Below are 22,437 nucleotides of genomic sequence, written 5' to 3' on the forward strand. Positions count from 1 at the left end.
TCCATTAGTCAATAGCTGAATACGGTTAATTAGTAAAGGTATTTCAGAAAGCAAGATGTAGCAACACACCAACAGCACCATGCCCCCACACCCCAACAATAAAAAATATATGATAAAACACAGTCAAAAAAAAGGAAAGTTCAAATGGCATATTGAATAAAAACAGAACTATTTATGTGTTGTTGTTTTTTTCACCAAGTTGTCTTCAATGAAAAGAAACAGAAAGAAAACAAAAACTCACAATTTGAAATATCAACAGTTTTCACCAGCCAATTGTCCTGACATGTCAACATACCAGCTCCAAATCCAATACAGTCATCATCTAAATTAGAATCAGTCTCAAGTGCCCATGGGTTAACTTAAAAGATCAATGCAAGCTACATCATTTTGCTTGCTTTTGCAGGGATGCACCTGTTGAAACAAAAACAAAAAGGTGAATGCTATAAATTGTGATGAATTAGTATCGATATAAAGGTCTTCAGCTCTGTCATCTGCAGTGATGCAAAGCATTTACATTCAACAACTGTATGCATTTTGTTTGCCTAAAGAAAGAATAAAGTCATCCCTTGGTACCTGTGAGGGCATGGATAATAAACAGTAGCAACGAATGCTTGCACCCTTCCCAGATAAGCTTACTGTTGTCCGATTTCCGCATCAACCAAAATAATGCTTTTGCTTAACCTACACTTAATAACTCGATCTATAATTAAAAAAAAGGACACAATAACAACAACAAAAAACACACTTAAATCATAAGTTTGAAGTCCATATTATCTTTAAAATCATTGATACTTTTCATACATCATACAATTGTGGATACACGTAATTGATAAACGCACCGACACTGTTGGACATGCCCATGTGTGTGGGCCACTGTGTGTGTGTGTGTGTGTGTGTGTGATGTGCGTGCGTATGTGTGTGTGTTACAGAAAAAAACATACACAAAAAACAGAACGTAGGAGCTGGATCGATGGTATTCCGTGGGAGCAGAAGAACCAAAATGCCCAGAAAGTCTAGTTCGTAAGCTTTAATACCTCTTCGAAACTGAAACTTGAAACCTTAGCCAACACTTTGGCAAATAGATTTGTATGCAACGCTGAAATTTATTCTGATCAGTTGTAACTTCTACACCGGCTTTGCACACAAACAGAATGTGTTGGAACCATCGAGATCTTGAAGCTCAGTTGTTGGGACCAACGGCATGAATGAAAATTCAGGTAAATTCTCATTTGGCGTTTTTCCGCGAAGTGAACAGTAGCATTGTGGTGGCTCAACCACCTTTCTCCTGCACTCCCGGACTCAACTTCCGCCTTGGCGGCATGAGCTACTGCCACTCAATTGTCGTGTTGCTGTGTCAACTGGCATCATCTTTTACCAAGACGGAATCAGAACAAGCAAATATTAAAAGAATAAAGTTATTTTCAACGCAGAGAAAGACAAACAGAGCTTTGATTGTTCATTTCATGGAGTTTCGGACAAAGGACTTTCACTTTGCATCTGGCTGCACATTTGGGGGAACGGTGTGACAGAATGTGATGTAGCAGTGACCGTGTCGTCTGCTTCGCGTTGAACTTGGCGAAACAACGTCGCTGGTGAACCATGTCCAAGGAACGCAGGAAAACATGCCTGTATGATCAGGCCAATTTCTTATCAAAGTTAACGTTTTGGTAAGTTTGTATGTGTTCTGTAAGCTTTTCTAGTTTCACCGAAGCATTCTTACTTCTGTTGAACTTGGTGTGATCGATTTTGGAAGAGATCGAGTTTCACTTAGGTGACTGCAGAATATAGAAATTAGAATGATCTGTCTTTTATACGTACACCCATGAACAGGACAAGAGAACCACAAAAGCTACATAAATCTGAGACGAGGGGCAGAATAACGCAGTTTTGTTTTTACTCACATCCAAAGGTTTGGCAAAACCGCAGTGGATTAGTGTGGATGAAAACGTTTATTATTTTGTTGACAACAGGAAGTGCTCATAGATGGAATAAGGAACATAAAAAGACGGAGACTGGTTTCTACCAAAACGATTGCACTGAGTGTGATTGACAAGTCATTAGAATTGAATATATTTTACAAAGAAAAACACTGGAAAATGTATTGCTGTAATGCTGTGGAAAAATGAAAGTTTCAGTTTTTAAAGGATGTGTGGGACTGCATTCCCACATATCTCTATATAAAAACACCGCACTGCATTTGCTCTGCAGATGCCTGACAGCTGCATAACCCCAAGTATTTGTCAGACCTTGAGTGCACTGCATGCATATGTGTGCCTATCAGAGTGGATTTCATCCACAAATTTCTTCCAAAGGACAACACTTTTGTTGCCATGGGTTCTTTCCAGTGCGCCAAGTGCATGCTGCATTCATGGCCTCAGTTTGTCTCATCTGAATGAATAAATGCTCAATTTGACTTTCCAGTCAAACATGTAAGAAAGGGAGAGAGCAGGAATCAAATCCAGACTCTCTCGGACACTGTATTGCCAGATAAGTGTCTTAAGTATTCTTCCACCTTGCTCCGAACAAAGTTGCAAATTATTGATAGTTACAAATTATTGATAGAGTTGTTCTCAGTATTATTAAATGCTTTTTGCTTGTTTTGCCTCAATGTACAAAACCAAAATTATTATTTATTTTATAACAATATGTTGCATTTTGTCTTCAGAACATCACTAATTATCAGCTTCTTGCCAGATAAATATATACATATGAGTGTATTTTTAATTTGTTCTTTGTAGGTTTGTCTGTGAGTGAGTGCTTGTTTGGGTTTGTGTGTGCCATATGTGTGTGTGTTAGTGTGTGTTAACTTAAAGTAGATCTATAGTTTTCATTTTCTCATTTCTTTTTCTTCTTTTTTTCTGTGTATTGTTTGTTCATTTATTTGTTTTTGCTTTTTCAATGCCTGCTAAAATAAAAGTTCCAAAAGTTTTCTTTGAAAAATGCCAGTTATGCTGGATTGTAAAACAGTCTTTTGAAAGATAAGAACTGTCTCTACAAGGGTACCAAAAATTTTTTTGTAAAGTTTGGGTTATATGGAAGATTTCACATTTTTAACACCGTGCTCATTGGATATATTATGCGTATATGTATTGTTTATTTTATTTGATCGAAATGAGTTGTTTGATAATGCAGCCTTGATATTGCTAGCAGCAAGGACTAATAATGTACTAAAATAAAACTTCCATGATAATTTACATCGACCATAGCTCTGATCATTCTTGCTTAATGATAGATATCACAAACAGTACACACATGGACACACACTCACATGCACAAGACACACACACACATGCAGTGATGCACATGTGCACATACATGTGGATATAACTCTGATTTATATGGGCAGACATACACAGTTTCACATGTGCACATGTAGATGCAGGCATACATACACACAAGTACACACACACACACACACACACACACACGTACACACACACACACACACACACACACATAATCGCATATGACACACTGAGAGTGATATCATTGCCTGGTGAAACAGAGAGGTAGGAAGGTGTCTGTGCCATTCAGCCCCATTATTTCACTTGTCAGCACCTTGAATAGGAGGTCCCTGGGATTTGATGACAGATATGTGCAAAAAACAAAAAAAACAAAAAAGATATGTGCTTAAAGGTAGATTGTGTGTATGTGTGCGCACGTGTGTGTGTGTGTGTGTGTGTGTGTGTGCCTGCGTATGTGCATGTGTGTGTAAGCAAAAAAGATCAGCTTCATAAATGTCTGTCTGAGACGTGGTTGGTATACATTCCATTTCATGACTTAGCCTATATTTTTGAGTATCTTTGAGTGATTGAAGTTAATTGAAAATGATCTTTATATTTGCTTGAGTGACTGAAATGGATTGTTAAAGCAGATTGTGAAAAAGTGTTTGCACATTAAAACAAACAAACAAAAAAAGAAGTAAGTAAACAATGATGTATTGAACAGCTGTCTTGGAACCATGTGTATGGTCTGGTTGTTGTGTGTTCTACAATTGTCTTGCACACAGTCACAGTCTGAATGCAATTCATGTACACACATGCCTTGTTGAAACTGTAGTTGACAGCAATGTACTCTTTCCCTTTTACGTGCTACAGGCAGTGTAATGGCACTGGTAGTAATAGCAGCGGCTTCAAGGTGAATTATGTGATACCCTCTACCTGTGTCCTCACCTGTCTCCCTGAGATTTGTCACCCACACTTGGGTCACAATTCTCCATGTCATACCACAGGCGCTTGCAACGAGAGGAGAACGAAGGTGTGGAGATTCAGTCACATCTGCATTGTGTATATAATTTAATCTGTGGACATTGGCACATGTATACATATGTGCACACACTCAAGCACATACCAGATAGTGTATTATATACACTTATGTGTGTATGCATGTGGGCACGACGGGTGCACACACTCTCACACACTTTCAGGTGTCCAGATTAGAAATAGCTAAAAACAGGTCAAACAACACGTCCTTTTAAATTGTAATCTGTATCACTATCAGTGTGCAGAGCATTGCATCATCATTGCTTTTTTCTTTATCCGTTGTGCAAATGTCCTTGAGTTCATAAAGCGCTTAGAGGTTGGTCTCTGACTGAGGATAGGCGCTATGTAAATATCCATGTCGTTCATTCATTCATTCATCCATATTGCAGCAGAAAATAGCCAATAGAACAAGGCATTATTCACTTCTGGTTGGTTTTGTTTTTTTTAAATCGTGGCATTATCTTTTTACTTATTGTATTGTTCTGTTGAAGAGGTCTTAGACTGTACTGTTTTGTTGTTGTTGGTTTTTTATTACTGATTTCAGGTGCCTGTGCTACATTATATTGTAGGCTTCTTCTGCTCCTATTTCTTCTTTTGCTGCATTTCACAGTGGGTGGGAGGTTTCAGTTACATACAGCACTGGTCTCTCCTATATTCTCCCTGCAATGTAATGTCGATTATCATTGAACAACAAGATTTGAGCAACGAAACACTCTATAGTATAGATTAGGACAACAAGCATGGAGGCATTCATTTTTTATATATGATAATATCAGACGTGTTTCATGCTATCAGGGACACTTTAAAAAATTTTGATAACAGAGGACACTTGACAAAGGAATTTTATTTGCCATGCTCACATAAAATGATTATGAATATTGGGCAAGTGCTGAAGAAAGCAACCCTTCTGCCACAGTGAAATTAATTGAGCAAAGAAGGTTTTAAAGAAGGATAAATTTAAGAGAAGGAGGAAGAGAGAGAGAGGGAGGGGTTGGGGGGGGGGGGGTGAGAGAAAGAACGGGATAGAATGTCTATTATTATTGTTTATAAAATGATATCTGCTGATTCCTCTCCTGTTGTTTTGTCATTGGGTTCAGTTGTAATTGAAGTATGAGATGTTTAGCAGATCTATACCCCTGCAGCAGGACTTACTTTTTTTCTTTAAGTTTACTAAATGTTCCTTTGTATTAAGCTTTGAAAAAAACAACACCTTTGTTCACACAAGTTGCAGTGTGAAACTTTTTCTTCTTATTTATATTTTTATCATACATTCACCCATCTCTTCTCTCTCTCTCTCTCTCTCTCTCTCTCTCTCTCTCTCTGTGTGTGTGTGTGTGTGTGTGTGTGTACATGCATATGATATGATACAACTTTATTGTCTGTAGTGTAAGTTCACATAAAATTGTCTTTTGGCTTGAGTACATGTACTTCTTCTTTTCCTTCCACTTGATGACCAACATCAGTATGTTGATGAAAACTGTCATGTTGTGGGAGGTTGCTGTTGGGCGCAGTTCAGCTGGGCTACTGAGAGATGTGCTACTAACTGATAGGGGAGATGGGGCACAGTCCACTGGTATGTTCGCATCTCCAGCTGGGCCAATCTGGCTAATGTTGCCGTCCCTGGGAATACACCCAACTAGCACAGCCCTAGCCTTCTAGGAAACTGCTTACCAGCTGGCAGATAGGGTGGGGGAGGGGTACTAAACAGAAGTGGGGGCGGGGAGGTGGTTGGGGGGGGGGGGGGGGGGGGGACATGAAACATGGTTTGATTCATTTGTCTTTATTCTTCGAAATTAAAAATTTTTGTGAGTGGAACTTGCAAGAATGATGTTGCTTTTTTTTTTTTTTTCTGTTGTACAGTCATTTAATGAAGTGATTGAATCTTCTTCTTGATAACTGCTTAAAAGAAATTAAAGTGTTTTTTGACAGTTAATTGTTTCCAGGAAAAAATGTTCAGACATTTATCTCTGTGGCAACATTGTCCTTCGTCTACTTCCTGAGATAGTGATTGACGATTGATGTTCATCAGTTATGCATTCAGATCATCAAAAGACCAAAACAAAATCACAGTCTGACAAGATGATGTAGGATCAAGAATGCTTGTGCCTTTGGGAAGCAGAGGACAGACAAAAAGAGCGAATGCGGAATTCAAACAAAGTGTAAGACAAGGAGGCTTGATTAGGTATGGAAGGGTTTTATTATGTCAGAAAACTGTCTGATTGTTGACTGAAATAGGACAATACTTCAGTAGAGATGTGAGGTGAGTGTGTGTGTGTCAGTAAGGGATGGGCAGGGGGTGTGGGGGGGCGGGGGGGGGGGGAGAGGAGGGGAAGAAGGTGGAACGGACAATAGAAGAGTTAGATGCGTGTGTCGAAAGGGAGGGGATGGGAGGCAGGGAGAGGGAGAAAGGGAACAATAAAAGAAGGGCCAATATAAGATTTGCAGTTGTAAAATGTTTCGTTTTTATTATAGGGAAGACCAAGGTCATGCATTTTCTTTCTTTGTCTATATATATATATAATTGCTTTCAAACACAGTTGTAATGCATGCGTTTGTGTGCTGCACACGTGTGTGTGTGTGTGTGCACATCTGTGTGTGCATGTGTGAGACACAGACAGACCAACAGAGACTGGTGGATAGGTAAACTATGAGACTAAAAAAAAAATATATCTATATATAAAAATATATATGTATATATATTATATACACACACATCTATACATATGTATTATGTGTGTATGTGTGCTGTTGTGGAGGGTTAGGACTGAAAAATTTCGAGTGTCTGTTGCACATGCAGCAATGATTTTATAATCTTCATCCTGTGGAACAGGTGCATGATTTTAACCTAAAGATTGATGTCAACAGCTGTTTGAGTGAGTGCGTATTCTAATTTCACACATTTTAACGTGCTTGTATTTTATAATGAGGTTTACTCATTTCAGTTAGGGCGAAGAGGTTAGGGTGAGAATGACATCATTTCTGTACATCATTTTCTCCCATTGAGCAAGGCAAAAAATCTGAAAATTTGGGTCAGTTCTAGCTTGTTTTTTTGTTTTTTTTTAAATCAGTCTTATTCCTAAAATGTATATGTGTACTTATAGATAGATAGATATGGAACACTTTAGTTTTATTTTTGTTCAGCTTTTATTTTGTTTCATGCGAAAACAAAAAAAGGGAGTGAGTGTGAACAAAACTACCTGCAGGACTGCCAGTTTGTTGAAGCATTCTACTCAAGTCACGGGTGTTAATGGAACAGGTGGCTGAACCCTTTCTTCACCAAGTCCCCCCAGGCTGTAGCGGAGACCAGTGACCAGTACGATGTTTCAGCCTCGGAAGAAGCAGATCTTTTGGAAAGGAGACTTGATGGGTGGGTGCTCTGTTGTATTGGTTCAATTCAGTTCAAATCAATTTAAAAACGCTTCATTGATCCACATGGAAATTAAAGTGTGCAATCACAGGCTCGTTGTAGACACCAACATAAAATGAACATGTGCACCATAAAAGACATTAAAACTATTCACATAAGAACATACAGATGACAATAGACTAAAACAAACCACACACAGACATGTATGTGTGTGCCTGTTAAGACCATTAGGTATTGCACAACAGTGTATACAAATGAAAAGCATCCTGCAAATAAATTGTGTATATTTAATTAAACACACACACACACACACACACACACACACACAAACAAGGTAATAAAAACTACCAGCAAATACATCCTATAAACAAGTAAAATGTACACAAGCATCCCCCCCTCCCCACCCACACAAGCACACAGACAAGTTTAAACAAATGTTCGCATTTGTTTAGAAATAGGACTTATGCATTTGTGTGCTGCATCTTACTCATTCACTCATATCTACACTTACAATTGGGCTTTTACATGTTTGACTGATTTACCCTGCTATTTAGGCAGCCATACTCTGTTTTTGGGGGGTGTGCATGCTGGGTAAGTTCTCGTTTCCATAACCCACCTATTGCTTACATGGATTTCAAGATCTTTAACATGTGTATTTGATCTTTTCCATTTGTATATATACGCATGAAGGGTTCTGACCAACCTCTTTTTTGTTTTGTTTTGTTTTGTTTTGTTTTTGGTTTTTTTGTTGTTGTTTTTTTAACCAAGCAAGCTGTAAGCAACATGGTTTGAGTTGACTTGTATGGTTTCAGATCGTGGAAGAAAGAGGTGCAGCAGTTTTCAGAGGGAGGGAACGCTGACCTGAGGAAAGCCCTGCTTCTGTCAACGTTCCTTCTGCAGTGGACCCTGCCAGGCCTCATCCTGTTCTTGGCTGTAAGCCTCTCAGTGTGACTGTGTTGTGCTGTGTCGTGTTACTCTTTTGTGATTGTGTTGCACTGCACTGTGTTACTTTTTTGTGATTGTATTGCACTACACTGTGTTACTTTTTTGTGATTGTATTGCACTATACTGTGTTACTTTTTTGTGATTGTATTGCACTATACTGTGTTACACTTTTGTGATTGTATTTTACTGTACTGTGTTACACTTTTGTCATTGTATTGCACTGTACTATTACTTTTTTTTTTTTTTTATCTTATCATAGTGAAATTTTGGCTGCTCTCCACAGGAAGAATGCATCGCTACAGTGAGAATGCCATGATTTTTTTTTTTTGATTTTTTTTCTTTTTTTGTCTGCCTGCAAGTACATTTGTTTTCCAGTAAAAGTGGATTTTTATACAGAATTTTGCCAGGGACAACCATTCTGTTGATGTGTGTTCTTTTATGTGCACTAAGTGCATGCCACATATGGGACCTTGGCTTATCATCTCATGGGAATGACTGGCATCCAGGACACCATTCAGGGTCTTGTGGAGGGGGAGAAAATACTGGCAGGTGTGGGATTTGAACCGGTGCACTACGATTCTATCACGTCCTAGGCAGACACGTTACCTGAAGGCCATCACTCATTGCTCTCCCTATGGGATGCTGGGGTTCTGTCAGTATATATAGCAACTTTGTACTCTGGAAATTATGTGCAAGAAATTACCTGGTTTCTGTTGCTCTTTTTGTTTCTGCCTTTTTTTCTTCATTCACTGTTATCTGCTTCTTTTTTGCCTTCCCAGTCCATCCCCCTTCTTTTTTTTTTCCACCAAACCTTGACACTATTTTCTCTACTTTCCGCTGTCTGTGATGTATTATCTGCACGGTTTTGCTTTCACAAATAGGTAGTGATACTGTAAACACTGGGATGGACAACAGCTGTCCATTCTGCACAGTTATTTGCCTGTATGGCTTTTTTTGGTGTGTCTTCTTCTTCTTCTTCTGCGTTCCCCGTGATCATGGTCTCAGACTTGCAGTCCTATGCTGGAAATGAAGGTGGTGGTCTTGATGAGGTCTTCTTTGGTGCCCCAGAGCTTTTCTGCCAGTGTGGCTCCGTAGGGCCACTGCTGCATCCGTGCATCTTGATACAGGGGGCAGGACTGCAGGATGTGCTCCGGGGTTTGTGGGCCTGTCTTACATGGGCAGTCAGGAGTGTGTGACAGCTTCATTCGGTACTTTTGGTGTGTGTGTGTGTGTGGATTTGAAGTATTCTGTATCCTTTTTTTTTTTTTCTTTTTTTTTTTCATCTGAGGATGATAAATTAAATGAATTGGCTGATGTCTTCAACACAGCCTAATCTTATTTGCATTAAAGTGCTTAATATCAAAATGATATGCCATGAACTGTGTGGATTTGCAGTTGTTTTTTGTGACCTAATTTTGTGTCAGACGCGGTTGAAGTTTTACTTTAGTCAAGTTTTACTTTAGTCGGGCAATCCTGATGTGGCCCAGGGCTATAAGCAACAATGTCAAGTGGTTGGCTGGGCTATAAGCAACTATGTCAAGTGTGTCATTGCCATGAGTGGAGTGGAGACGATAAACATGCAGCTTGGTGAGCTGGTGTCATTCAGAAAGTAGGAAATAGGTCATGTTGCTGAGTGAGGAAGGAATTAAGTCAATTAGTTACTGTTGTTTGTGATGATGTTTTTGTGATCAGACAATTTTTGTTGAGTTTTGATATACTTCATAACCTTCACTCTGTGTGTGTGTGTGTTGCTTTTTCTCTAGTCTAACTTTTACTCTTCTACTGGAAGCCTGTGTAAATACTGCAATGTGCTAAGTCTTTCATAATGTTTAATTTCTGGTCAGTCCCTGTGGTCAGTCTCTCTCAGACACTGTGGCCAGTCTCTCTCTGTGTAGGGGTATGTGTGTGTGTGTGCGCGTGTGTGTGTGTGTTTCCTCCACATCATCTTGGCAGCTGTCAAAACACACTTGATTTCACGTTAAATGTTGCAGTGCTTCAAAGAATCTACAGCTGCTGTGATATGAAGTGCTTAATGAAAATAACAGTGTAAATAATGTGGAAGACAAACGTGTACGAGGCATCACCCTCCAGGTATACTGATGCATACACACAAATGTGTCCGTACCAGTTGTCATTCTGCCATTTTCTAAATTTCATAATCTTTCACATTCTTGTCTTCCATGCTGTTGCTTATTCATTCACAAACTCACTCATTGGCTTTTTCATTCAGTCACTCTCTCAGTTATTCACTTGCAGGCTTAGTCATTCAGTCAGTCACAATTTATTGATGGACTCGCACAAATATGTCCGTACTTACACTCACTCTCTCTTTCAAACTCTAAACTCATATGCACTCAGTTTCACTCACTCACTTGCTTACTTGATCACTTGAGTGTGAATGACTGGTGTGTAATCACTTTTATTTTCCCTGCGCAAGATTCAGCACTGTATAAATACTTTGTTATTAGTATTATTATTCTCTCACTGACTCACTGTTTATTGGAACTTAGTTTTCATGGTGTGGCAGAATCGGTTAGGGATAGGACTTACGATCCAGTGTTCACCGTTGACCAGGATTTCGACATGGTGTTGTGTCCTTGGGTTAGAATACTTAACTCCGATTTTCCACAATCCACCCTGGTATAGATGGATACCTGACTTCAGTTAGAGAATGTTAAAACGGCGGAAGGAGAGGATTGGGCCTCACCTTCATATGCTTAGCCCTAGACACAGTGGCTATGAATTCACTGCCACGATAGCTGTGATGACCTTTAACCTTTAACTTTGTGTTTGTGACCAGGAAGCCACCAGGGTATGTCAGCCAGTGGTGTTGGGGGTCATCCTGGGTCATGTCGGCGGGGAAGCGGGCCTGGCGGCCACGGATCTGTACCTGCACGGCCTGGCGCTGGCCTGTGTGATCTTGCTGCATGCCGTGCTGTGCCTGGCCTACATGTTCCTCTCGCATCGTGCGGCCCTCAGGATGAAGACTGCCCTGGAAGCCTTGCTGTACCGCAAGGTGATGGCCCTCAGCAGTGAGGCCGCTCTGCTGACCTCGGCCTCCACCGTGCTGGATCTGTTCTCCAGCTGCCCTGATGTGCTCACTGGGGTGAGGCCGTGAATCTGTCCGTCTGTCTGTCTCCTCTTGCTGTAGCTGAGTGGAATCATTCTGTGGAATCTGTCTGTCTGTCTGGTATGTCTTTACTGTAGCCAAGTAGAATCTGTCTGTCTTGTCTGTCTCTTACTGTAGCCAAGTAGAATCTGTGTGTCTCTTACTGTAGCCAAGTAGAATCTGTGTGTCTCTTACTGTAGCCAAGTAGAATCTGTCTGTCTTGTCTGTCTTTTACTGTAGCCAAGTAGAATCTGTCTGTCTGTCTCTTACTGTAGCCAAGTAGAATCTGTCTGTCTTGTCTGTCTCTTACTGTAGCCAAGTAGAATCTGTGTGTCTCTTACTGTAGCCAAGTAGAATCTGTGTGTCTCTTACTGTAGCCAAGTAGAATCTGTCTGTCAGTCTCCTCTTACTGTAGCCAAGTAGAATCTGTCTGTCAGTCTCCTCTTACTGTAGCCAAGTAGAATCTGTCTGTCTGTCTCTTACTGTAGCCAAGTAGAATCTGTCTGTCTGTCTCTTACTGTAGCCAAGTAGAATCTGTCTCTGTCTTATCTGTCTGTCTTTTACTGTAGCCAAGTAGAATCTGTCTGTCTGCCTCCTCTTACTGTAGCCAAGTAGAATCTGTCTGTCTATCTGTCTTGTCTGTCTCTTACTGTAGCCAGGTAGAATCTGTCTGTCTGTCTCTTACTGTAGCCAGGCAGAATCTGTCTGTCTGTCTTATCTGTCTTTTACTGTAGCCAAGTAGAATCTGTCTGTCTGTCTTTTACTGTAGCCAAGTAGAATCTGTCTGTCTGTCTCCTCTTACTGTAGCCAAGTAGAATCTGTCTGTCTGTCTGTCTTGTCTGTCTTTTACTGTAGCCAAGTAGGATCTGTCTGTCTTGTCTGTCTCTTACTATAGCCAAGTAGAACAAGTAGAATCGGTCTGTTTTGTCTGTCTTTTACTGTAGCCAAGAAGAATCTGTCTGTCTTGTCTGTCTCTTACTATAGCCAAGTAGAACAAGTAGAATCTGTCTGTCTTGTCTGTCTTTTACTGTAGCCAAGTAGAATCTGTCTCCTCTTACTGTAGCCAAGTAGAATCTGTCTGTCTTGTCTGTCTTTTACTGTAGCCAAGTAGAATCTGTCTGTCTGCCTCTTACTGTAGCTAAGTACCACTACTGTATTTAATGAACTACAAGGCACTTCAGATTGTAATGCACGCCTTAGATTAAAGTAAAATTCAGATTTTCCAACACGTAACTGTTGTGACAGAATACATGTATTTTCGTTATTGTGTTTTTGGAAGGATTGTTTTAGGTTGTAGTTCTGGCATATTATCAGCTGGTAAAAGTAAGACTCTGATTATAGTCTGAAGGACTGAATCATTTTCGAATCATTTTCACATAGAAGTATTTTTTTCAAGCCATTGTTTCAAACCTTTGAAACTCCTTGGCCCTGGCAGCATCAATGGTTTCCAGTGTACTCTTTGTGTGCTGAAAGGTCAGGTTAAAAAAAAAAAAAAAGGTTTAACTTAAGACGCAACTTGTTACATGGTGCGCAATCAAAATTGTAAACAAAAGTGAAAAAGACCAAAAGTTAAAGGGCACTGACGATTGCTGTTATGCTGCAGCTGTTTTGCACAACACACACACACACACACACACACACACACACACACACACACACACACACACACACAAGCATACACAGGCTGCCAGCCCTATCCAAGTCACAGATGCTCGGGGAGGAAGGTGGCAGAGAGGTCAACACATTTATCTGCCAGTGCAGTTTCCGTTAGAGTCTGGGTTTGAATTGCCTTTTCTTCCATGTTTTTACTGGAAAAACAAATGGAAGGTCTAGTCATTCGGATGAGACAATGAACCTTGCTCCCAATTGCAGCACACACTTTGTGCGCTGAAAAAGAACCCATGGCACCTTAAAGAGTTCTCTTCTGGTAAAAATTCTGCAGAAAAAATCCTCTTTGATAGATATACCAATACACACACACACACACACACACACACACACACACACACACACACACACACACACACACACACACACACACACACACACACACACACACACACACATATATATAATAATATATATACACATGTGTGTGTGTGCTTGCACTTAAGGCCTGACTAATTGGATTTGGTTACATTTCTGGACAGGCATCTGTCTAGCAGACGTGCAGCATATACGGACTTGTCTGAATGCAGTGGTGAAACTGTAACTGATGCTGTGTGTCAGGCGGTGGAGAACGTTCACTACCTGTGGGTAGGCCCCATAGAGGTGGCCGTCGTTACATACCTGCTGTACCGAGAAGTGGGGACAGCAGGTCTGGTGTGCCTGGCCATGGTTGTAGCTGTGGTCCTGCTTCATACTGTTCTGGAGGTGGCTGTTGTCAAGATCAGGTGAGACGCACACACATGTGTATACATGCATGCACACAAGCACGCGCTTGCACACTCATACTCACACACACGCACGCATAAACACACACGGACATACACACACATGCACGCGCACAGACACACACACACACACACACACAGACACACACACACACACACACACACACACACACACACATGTACTGTTTGTTGTTCAAAGGAGGAGAGTCAATAAATGTTACTACCAGTACTTAGTGTATGCACAGTGTAGATGATTTATTTAAAATTTAGCCACGTGTGCTCCAAAGTACAAGCTTGCATCATGAAACATAAATAGATGTGGTTTCACTAAATGCATTTTCAATGATCACAGTTTATGGTGCTGGATATTCAGTGTGCTTTGTTCCGTCAGATAGAGATTTTTGTGAGACAGTAGGTAACTGAACAGTATATATCATATATTTATTTAGACTGGTGTGTTGATTGTTTGATGCCTACATCAGTGGATGTGCATGGTCTTAACCCTTTCAATGCTAAGCCTATTTTATGCACAGTGTCAACTATTTACCAAGGATTGTTTTTTTCTGGTTTCAAGTGTTTTTGTTTTCATATATTGTTATTATTATTATTAATGTTATTATTTCAGGGAGAGGACCCAGACGTGGAGAGAGCAGCGTTGGCAGATAACCAGTCGTGTGCTGTCTGTGATGACACAGATCAAAATCTGTTGTCTGGAGACCTCCCTCACGGCTCACATCACCTCCCTCAGAAGGTGGGTCACACAGGAGGAGGAGGAATTTTGTTTATTGTCCCATCATTCGTATCAGTGATTGAAGACATTTTGTTAGAGTATTAATGTATACATTTGAGTATTATTGTTTAGAAGAGGTAGGATGTGGGTGAATGGTGTGTTCGGGGAAACCAGGCATATGAGGGAGTGGGGTGGATAAATTTTGAAAAAAATTATCTGCATACAATTACAGAAAATTGCTTAATGGACTTTGTAACAGGGAAGTTGTTAATCTGACAAGCAAAACAACTGATAATGAATGCAGAATGGGTCACACAGACCAGTCTGTGAAATCCCCCCCCCCCCCACCCCCCCCAACCCCCCATAGCATATATCCAGATGTTAATTATTTGACGAGAAACCATATTCTCAAATCTGTTGTATGTGTTAGTAACATCCCCTGAATGAGAAGAGAGTTAGGCCCCCTTGGCTTACCAATCACTGTATCTATTAATGCTTCTGTGAAACGAACTCTGATCAAGATTTGTGATCCACACTCATACACAGATACACAGAACCTATTACACCCCTTAAACATATCCTTGAAAGAAATATGTGTACAGTAGGGAGGGTTTGCAGACCCACTTTCGTCTGATTTTCATGGAGGTTCCATGGTAATTTTTAGCAAGAACTGTGTGCGCATGCGCATATCCATTTCCTGATAATTTCTGCTCAGCGAAAGGCTAAAATTTTGACATAGAAATCACTGTTCTGACAAAAGGATTTTGAGCATTTTCGGTGACTGTTTTTGCAAGTTTACAAGATATATTCGGTTTTTTAATTATACCCATTATTTGCTTCAGTTTTCTGTGTTTACTTTGAGTGTGTTTCTTGTCACATTTCTGCCACTACGTAATCGAACTGATCCATTTATAAACTCTGCCAAAAATTTGTCTGAACACAGGCACTGCAAACTCAGAAAAGCTAGTTATGGTGGTGGGCTCCTCAAACATGTCATATGACCTAATTCTCACTCTGCAAGCATCGAAAGGTCCACAACAAAAGTGGGCCTGCAACCCCTCCCTATTATCAACATCATTATTGACTCACTTGTGTAAACAAAGTGAGTCTATGTTTTAACCCGGTGTTCGGTTGTCTGTGTGTGTGTGTGTGTCTGTGTGTCCGTGGTAAACTTTAACATTGACATTTTCTCTGCAAATACTTTGTCAGTTGACACCAAATTTGGCATAAAAATAGGAAAAATTCAGTTCTTTCCAGTCATCTTGTTTAAAACAATAGGGCACCTCTAGGATGGGCACAAAAAAATTAAAAAAAGAAGCCTAATTATATGCAAACTGTATTTACTGTTATATTTATATTTTTTGTATTCTCGAAACTTGGCACTTTGACCTCTTATTCTGACACAACAACAAGAGGAGTCATTATTATCATTTTTTGTTCAAACAGGAACTTCTTTTGCTAAGCATGGAATTTTTATTTATTTTGCAAACGTTTTGGTGCAGATAGTAAAAAAGGGAAATTACTCTGTAATTAATGCTAGGGGACTTAATTTATCACAAGTGAGTCTTGAAGGCCTTGCCTCTCTTGTTATTATTATAATTGCTTCTTAAAGCCCAATTGACTGCATGGGGCCTTGATAGGGCTAGCAGCACAGTTAATGTGTCACTTAAAACCTGAAAAAAAGAAAACCTTGGAAAGCAGATTTGACACAACTGTGGTCTCTCTCATTCATGCACAAAAACTTACTGCGCACATGGAAAGCAGATCTGACAAAACTACGGTCTCACTCATGCACAGAAAACTTACTGTGCACATGGTTAACAGATTTGACACAACAGTGGTGTCATTCATACACAAAAACTTTTCTTTTCTTTTTTAAACATGTTTTTTATTTCCATTTTTATAACATAGACAATTGACACAAATACATGTAAAAGAAAGGGGGAAAATGACGAAACAGATGAAAACACAATGAAAGTAAAATATAATGACACATGTAAAGTATTCCAGGCAATACAAATGTGAGTCAGTGTATATATAGATGTATCATGTTTATACGTCATCAAATATGAGATAAGATATTCATGCCACTCAAAATGTCTCATTTGCATATATCTTAACGAGTGCACTAATACTAGTACTAGGAAAAAACAACAACAACAAAAAACCAAAAAAACCAAAAAACAAAAAAAACAAACATTGTGTCACAACACACACACACACACACACACACACACAAGCCAATCAAGTGAAAACAAAAATGCTAACGACAGGTGATTATTTCACCCATACAGACAACCGTCAAAATATTTAACTTATTTCCTGATCGGGTTTATAAACATTTTTACCTTAATTGTGACAGTTATGGGCAGATTCTTGAATTATTGTCATGTAGGGTAACCATTTTATTTTAAAGTCATTTAATGTCCATGCCATTCTTGCGTTATGTTCTTCAATATTGTATCGCAAAAAAAGGTAGCTTTTAAAAGAAGGCATGTTTGGTGTGCTCTTTTCCATTTTGCACCTGTAAATATACATTTTACCAATGAGTATTAAAAAGTTAAACACGGACTCTGTGCATATTTTCCGCTATACCAAATAATACTATATTTTCTGTTATTCTTATGTTTGTACACACTGTACTTTTTTCCTTTAGCAGCTTTTCGTCATGCACAAAAACTTATTCATTTTATTTATCCATTGAGACATCTTGCTATAGCGCATATTCTTGAAGCTCAAATGCACTTGATGGGAGACTCCATCAATGCACTTTACAAAAGCACTAAATACATTCACTCAAACATTCCCACACAAACATACGCATATAATTTGAAACATAAGGTAAGTGAGGACAATTAAACTTACTTTGCAGCAAAGAGCTGTGCGGGGTGAGAGGTCAGGCAGCAACCCAGGGCTTCCTGTGGTGGTTGCTGGGAGCAGCGTGTCGTCTAATGCTGCTGGTGGTGGTGATGGTGGCGGTGGACTCACGGGGGGCGGTGTCGGTGCGGGCGGTGTTCACCAGTCTGGCCCTGCTGGACGTGTTGGTGTGGTGTCTGCACCGCTTCCCGGTGTCGGCCCTCAGAGACTGGCTGGTCATGCAGTCCACCCTGTCCAACATCCAGGTCGGTTGGAAAGTTTTGTGGGTGGGTGGGGGTATGGGGGGTGCAAGTGTGGATGGTTTGACATGTTGGTGTGGTGTCTGCCCACCACTTCCCGGTGTCGGCCTTCAGAGACTGGCTGGTCGTGCGGTCCACTCGTCCAACATCAAGGTCAGTTGGAAAGTTGCGTTGGGGGTTAGGTGGGGGAGTTCAGGGGGTGGAAGAACAGGTGAGTTGGTGCACGTGTAGGTGGAGAGGGTGCAGGGGATGAATGGATTGGTGTGTGTGTGTGTGTGTGTGTTTGCTTATATGTTTGCATATGCATTTTTCGGATATGGATGGATTGGAGTGCATGTAGAAAGTTGCACACGTATTGTATGTGATTGTGTATAGTTTACTCACTGAATGTTGTTTTTTATCTTTCTTTTTTTCTACTTCTTTACTCATTCTTTTCTCGCTGTCTTTTCCCTTTTCTCTCATGCATCTCTTCACAATACGTATCAAGAGATCCATGCAATTTTACGGGTCCCATTTTCAGGCGTTCTTGCTGCTTGACGAAGAGAAGGAACAGATCAAAGATTTGCGTCTGCACCGCACGGTCTCCTATCGCAACGAGCCTTACGCTGACTGGGTCGTTGACATCGATCACATGACAGCTCGCTGGCCCACGGTTCACACTGGGGGCAGGAAGAGATTCCAGAAGCGTCGGGTTCGTGACAGCACCAGCTCTACAAAGAGTTTACTGCACGAGGTTGGTATTTTGAACAAACTTTATTCAAAGAAACACCAACGCAGCTATACAACAGATAATTAAAGCACAATAATAGTGATAATGATATACTCTTTTACAGCGCTGTTTCCTCACAGAGAGACTCTTGGCTCTTCACAAATTGAATATGACAATAAAAAAACAAGAATCTCAAGAAGTTTCAAATAACAAACAATCACTCATGGTGCTCCATGCTCTAAAAAGGATTCTTGCCAGTCAACTGGCTGCAGTTCTATGGAACTACATGAAATGGAATGGAAAATAGAAAACAACATGCAGAAGTGAAACAACATACAGAAGCAAAAAGACACATACACCACCCCGTAGCAAATTTCAAATTGTCAAACATGACAAATATTCCATGAGGTTAGTATCAATGTTTACATGTGCACAGCATGAGGTTGGTCTGTGTGATTAGGATTTATTTGTTTTTTGTTTCGGATATGTAAGTTCCTTTCCTGAGGTGATAAGCTCTGATTTTTTTGTTTTGTTTTTTTGTTTGCAAATTGTTTTTTTTCTTTTAGGATATGTGAAACTACTTTCCTTTGGTGATTAACTGTGGTTAACATTTTTTAAATTAAAGAAAACGGTACTTTTGTAAGATCTTGGATCAGTTGCATTGCAAGGTCAGCTGAAGTGAGGATGATTGCAGCAGCATGTATATCTTGGGTTTGTAATGTGCCAGTGACATCAGACGGCGTACTGCATGTGGAGCAGAAGGTTCAAATGGAGAAGCGACAGGCACAATGGCTGAGTGCTTAGAGCGTTGGGCTTTCATTCTAAGGGTCCCGGGTTCGAATCTCGGAAATGGCGCCTGTTGAGTAAAGGGTGGAGATTTTTCTGATCTCCCAGGTCAACAGATGTGCAGACCTGCTTGTGCCTGAACCCCCTTCATGTGTATATGCAAACGGAAGATCAAATACACTCGTTTAAGATCCTGTAATCCATGTCAGCGTTTGGTGGGTTATGGAAACAAGAACATACCCAACATGCACAAAAACGGAGTATGGCTGCCTACATGGCGGGGTAAAAACGATCATACACGTGAAAGCCCACCTGTGTACATACGAGTGAACGCGGAAGTTGCAGCCCATGAGCGAAGAAGAAGAAGAATGGAGAAGCCATGACAGAATTAGTTAAGACTCTGGACATCTGATTCTGTGTTCACCAATGATCAGGGCACCGTTTCGGCGTGGTGTAGTGTCCGTAGGAAAGGCACTTTGATTTTCCTTCTCCACCCAGATGTGAATGGGTACCTTTGGTTGGGGAAGCTTTGAACAGCTGTAGAGGATTGGGCCCTGCTTTCCCATGCCCAGCCTTAGACACAGTGGATATGAATTCACTCCACCGATGGCCATTAAAGGCTATGGGATCTTGAACCTTTTTAAGGATTGAATGTTCAAGGTCTTCTGCCTCAGTAATTCCATTACACGCTTGTATGTACTCCTTCGTTGAGTGTTCCTCTGCACAGCTCTTTGGTTTGTAAATAGATAGAAATTATAGAACAATGTACAGAAGTTAGAAGGTGTGTCCTGGTGCGTGAGTTTAGTGCAAGCGATGTCTTGTATGTTTGTGTTGTTATCTTCTGATATTTTTATGCAGGTTTTTTGTCATAGATTGTAGGGTTGGGGGAGGTGGGTTTTTTGTTTGGTGGTTTTTTGGGGTTTTTTTTTTATTGTTTGCTTTGTGTACATTCATGATCAAAATGATATTTGACTTTTATTGTTTCAGAGTGATGTGGAGCATGCCTTTTCTTTGAAATATCTCTCTCTCCAAGTGAAAAAGGTAATTGTTTTGATTCTATCATGTTTGTCATGTGTATGTCATTGTCATTGTCATTCAGGTAAGACAATAAAACTGAGGTCCTGTGAGTAGCATGCACTTAGTGCATGTAAAAGAACCCACAGCAACAAAAGTGTTGTCCCTGGCAAATTCTGTAGAAAAATTCACTTTGATAGGAAATAAAATACACATGAAGGCAGAAAAAAATGTGTAGCACTTCACCGTAGCAGTGTGCCCCCCCTGGGGATAACAGCCTGAATTCACACAGAGAAGTATGTTTTGACAGAGTGAAAATACAATACAATGTTGGTAGCACTCAGATGTGTGGTGTATTTGTATTTGTATTTCTCTTTTTATCACAACAGATTTCTCTGTGTGAAATTCAGGCTGCTCTCCCCAGGGAGAGCGCGTCACTATACTACAGCGCCACCCATTTTTTTTTGTATTTTTTCCTGCGTGCAGTTTTATTTGTTTTTCCTACCGAAGTGGATTTTTCTATAGAATTTTGCTAGGAACAACCCTTTTGTTGCCGTGGGTTCTTTTACGTGCGCTAAGTGCATGCTAGCACACGGGACCTCGCTTTATCATCTCATCCGAATGACTAGCGTCCAGACCACCACTCAAGGTCTAGTGGAGGGGGAGAAAATATCCGGGCGGCTGAGCTGTGATTCGAACCAGCGCGCTCAGATTCTCTCGCTTCCTAGGTGGACGCGTTACCTCTAGGCCATCACTCCACTTGTACAGGTGTGTGCCAGCCAGCATATGTCCATGCATATTTTTGTGGCATAGAGAAGAGACTGACAGAAAGGGACAGTTGAAGGATTGATTGCTGTAATTAAGATTTTTCAGTTCAGGACACAATATTTTTCTCACATAGAAAGTTTCCAGTCAGTATTGTTTAACCTGTGTCAGTACTGGCATACTGTTCTGTTCTTTTTTTCATTTTCAAGTCAGTATTGTTTAAACTGTGTCAGTACTGGCATACTCTTCTGTTCTTTTTTTCATTTTCAAGTCAGTATTGTTTAAACTGTGTAAGTACTGGCATACTGTTCTGTTATTTTTTTCATTTTCAAGTCAGTATTGTTTAAACTGTGTCAGCACTGGCATACTCTTCTGTTCTTTTTTTCGTTTTTAAGTTAAAATATTTTGATTGTCAGACCACATATCCTTATCAATGAAGTTCACAAAGACAAAAGTAATTAATGCAGGGAAATGAATATTAGGACTATCACTGAACTACATGGATATAGGTAATGATTCTACAGCATTTGCTCGTATTGGAAATGCTTTGAATACAAACTTACAAATACTGACATTCAGTCTGTCACTTGCACAAGATAACAACATGGACATCTTTAAAGCTCTTGGATGTACTGTTCTGTTTTGCTGCAGAGGAAGAAGTTGAAAATAAAATGAATATGTTAATGCTGTAACACTACAAAAAAATTCCCGTGTTGAGAAATGTTCAGTTGTGATAGCAATGTTTAATTTTATGAAATAATGTTTAATTCCAGGTTTTTTGTTGCAGGGAGAATTGTTAGCTGTTATTGGACCACAACTGTCAGGAAAGGTAGGCAATACAATGTTGCTGTTTTTTATTCAATTTTTTTCCCTTCTGCCATACAGCACATACTAGAAATGTTCTTTCTTCGCTATACCACAAAATATTTTATTTTCTCATGAAGAAAATCTTAAGAAAATGATAAGTTCTGATTCCTAAACTGTACTGATATATCTATATGTAGATATGTATGTGTGTGTGTGCATATCTTATACATACATATATATATATATATATATATATATATATATATATATATATATACACACACACACACATACATATTCATTTTTTACACAAATAGTGGGATTATTATTTTTATTTTTTTTATGTTTTCCATCTTTTTCATTTATTCTCACTCTCACACACACATCACACACTCGACCTAATCTCCTTAGCCTCTGCCCCTAACTCCCTTCCG

General features: G+C 39.9%; 1 protein-coding gene across 1 annotated transcript in view; it reads left to right on the top strand.

Moving 5' to 3' along the window:
• Positions 1 to 22,437, top strand: part of LOC143282136 (ATP-binding cassette sub-family C member 4-like) — a 49,806-nt gene continuing 27,369 nt past the window's right edge. Inside the window, exons 1-10 of the mRNA XM_076587664.1 lie at positions 1 to 1,667; positions 7,519 to 7,629; positions 8,442 to 8,562; positions 11,375 to 11,680; positions 13,913 to 14,076; positions 14,702 to 14,827; positions 17,679 to 17,928; positions 18,443 to 18,655; positions 20,405 to 20,458; positions 21,984 to 22,025. Coding sequence (XP_076443779.1) covers positions 1,600 to 1,667; positions 7,519 to 7,629; positions 8,442 to 8,562; positions 11,375 to 11,680; positions 13,913 to 14,076; positions 14,702 to 14,827; positions 17,679 to 17,928; positions 18,443 to 18,655; positions 20,405 to 20,458; positions 21,984 to 22,025 — 1,455 coding nt within the window. The 5' untranslated portion in view covers positions 1 to 1,599. The remainder of the gene's footprint in view (positions 1,668 to 7,518; positions 7,630 to 8,441; positions 8,563 to 11,374; positions 11,681 to 13,912; positions 14,077 to 14,701; positions 14,828 to 17,678; positions 17,929 to 18,442; positions 18,656 to 20,404; positions 20,459 to 21,983; positions 22,026 to 22,437) is intronic.

This window comes from Babylonia areolata, chromosome 5, assembly GCF_041734735.1.
Source record: "Babylonia areolata isolate BAREFJ2019XMU chromosome 5, ASM4173473v1, whole genome shotgun sequence".
NCBI lineage: Eukaryota > Metazoa > Mollusca > Gastropoda > Neogastropoda > Buccinidae > Babylonia > Babylonia areolata.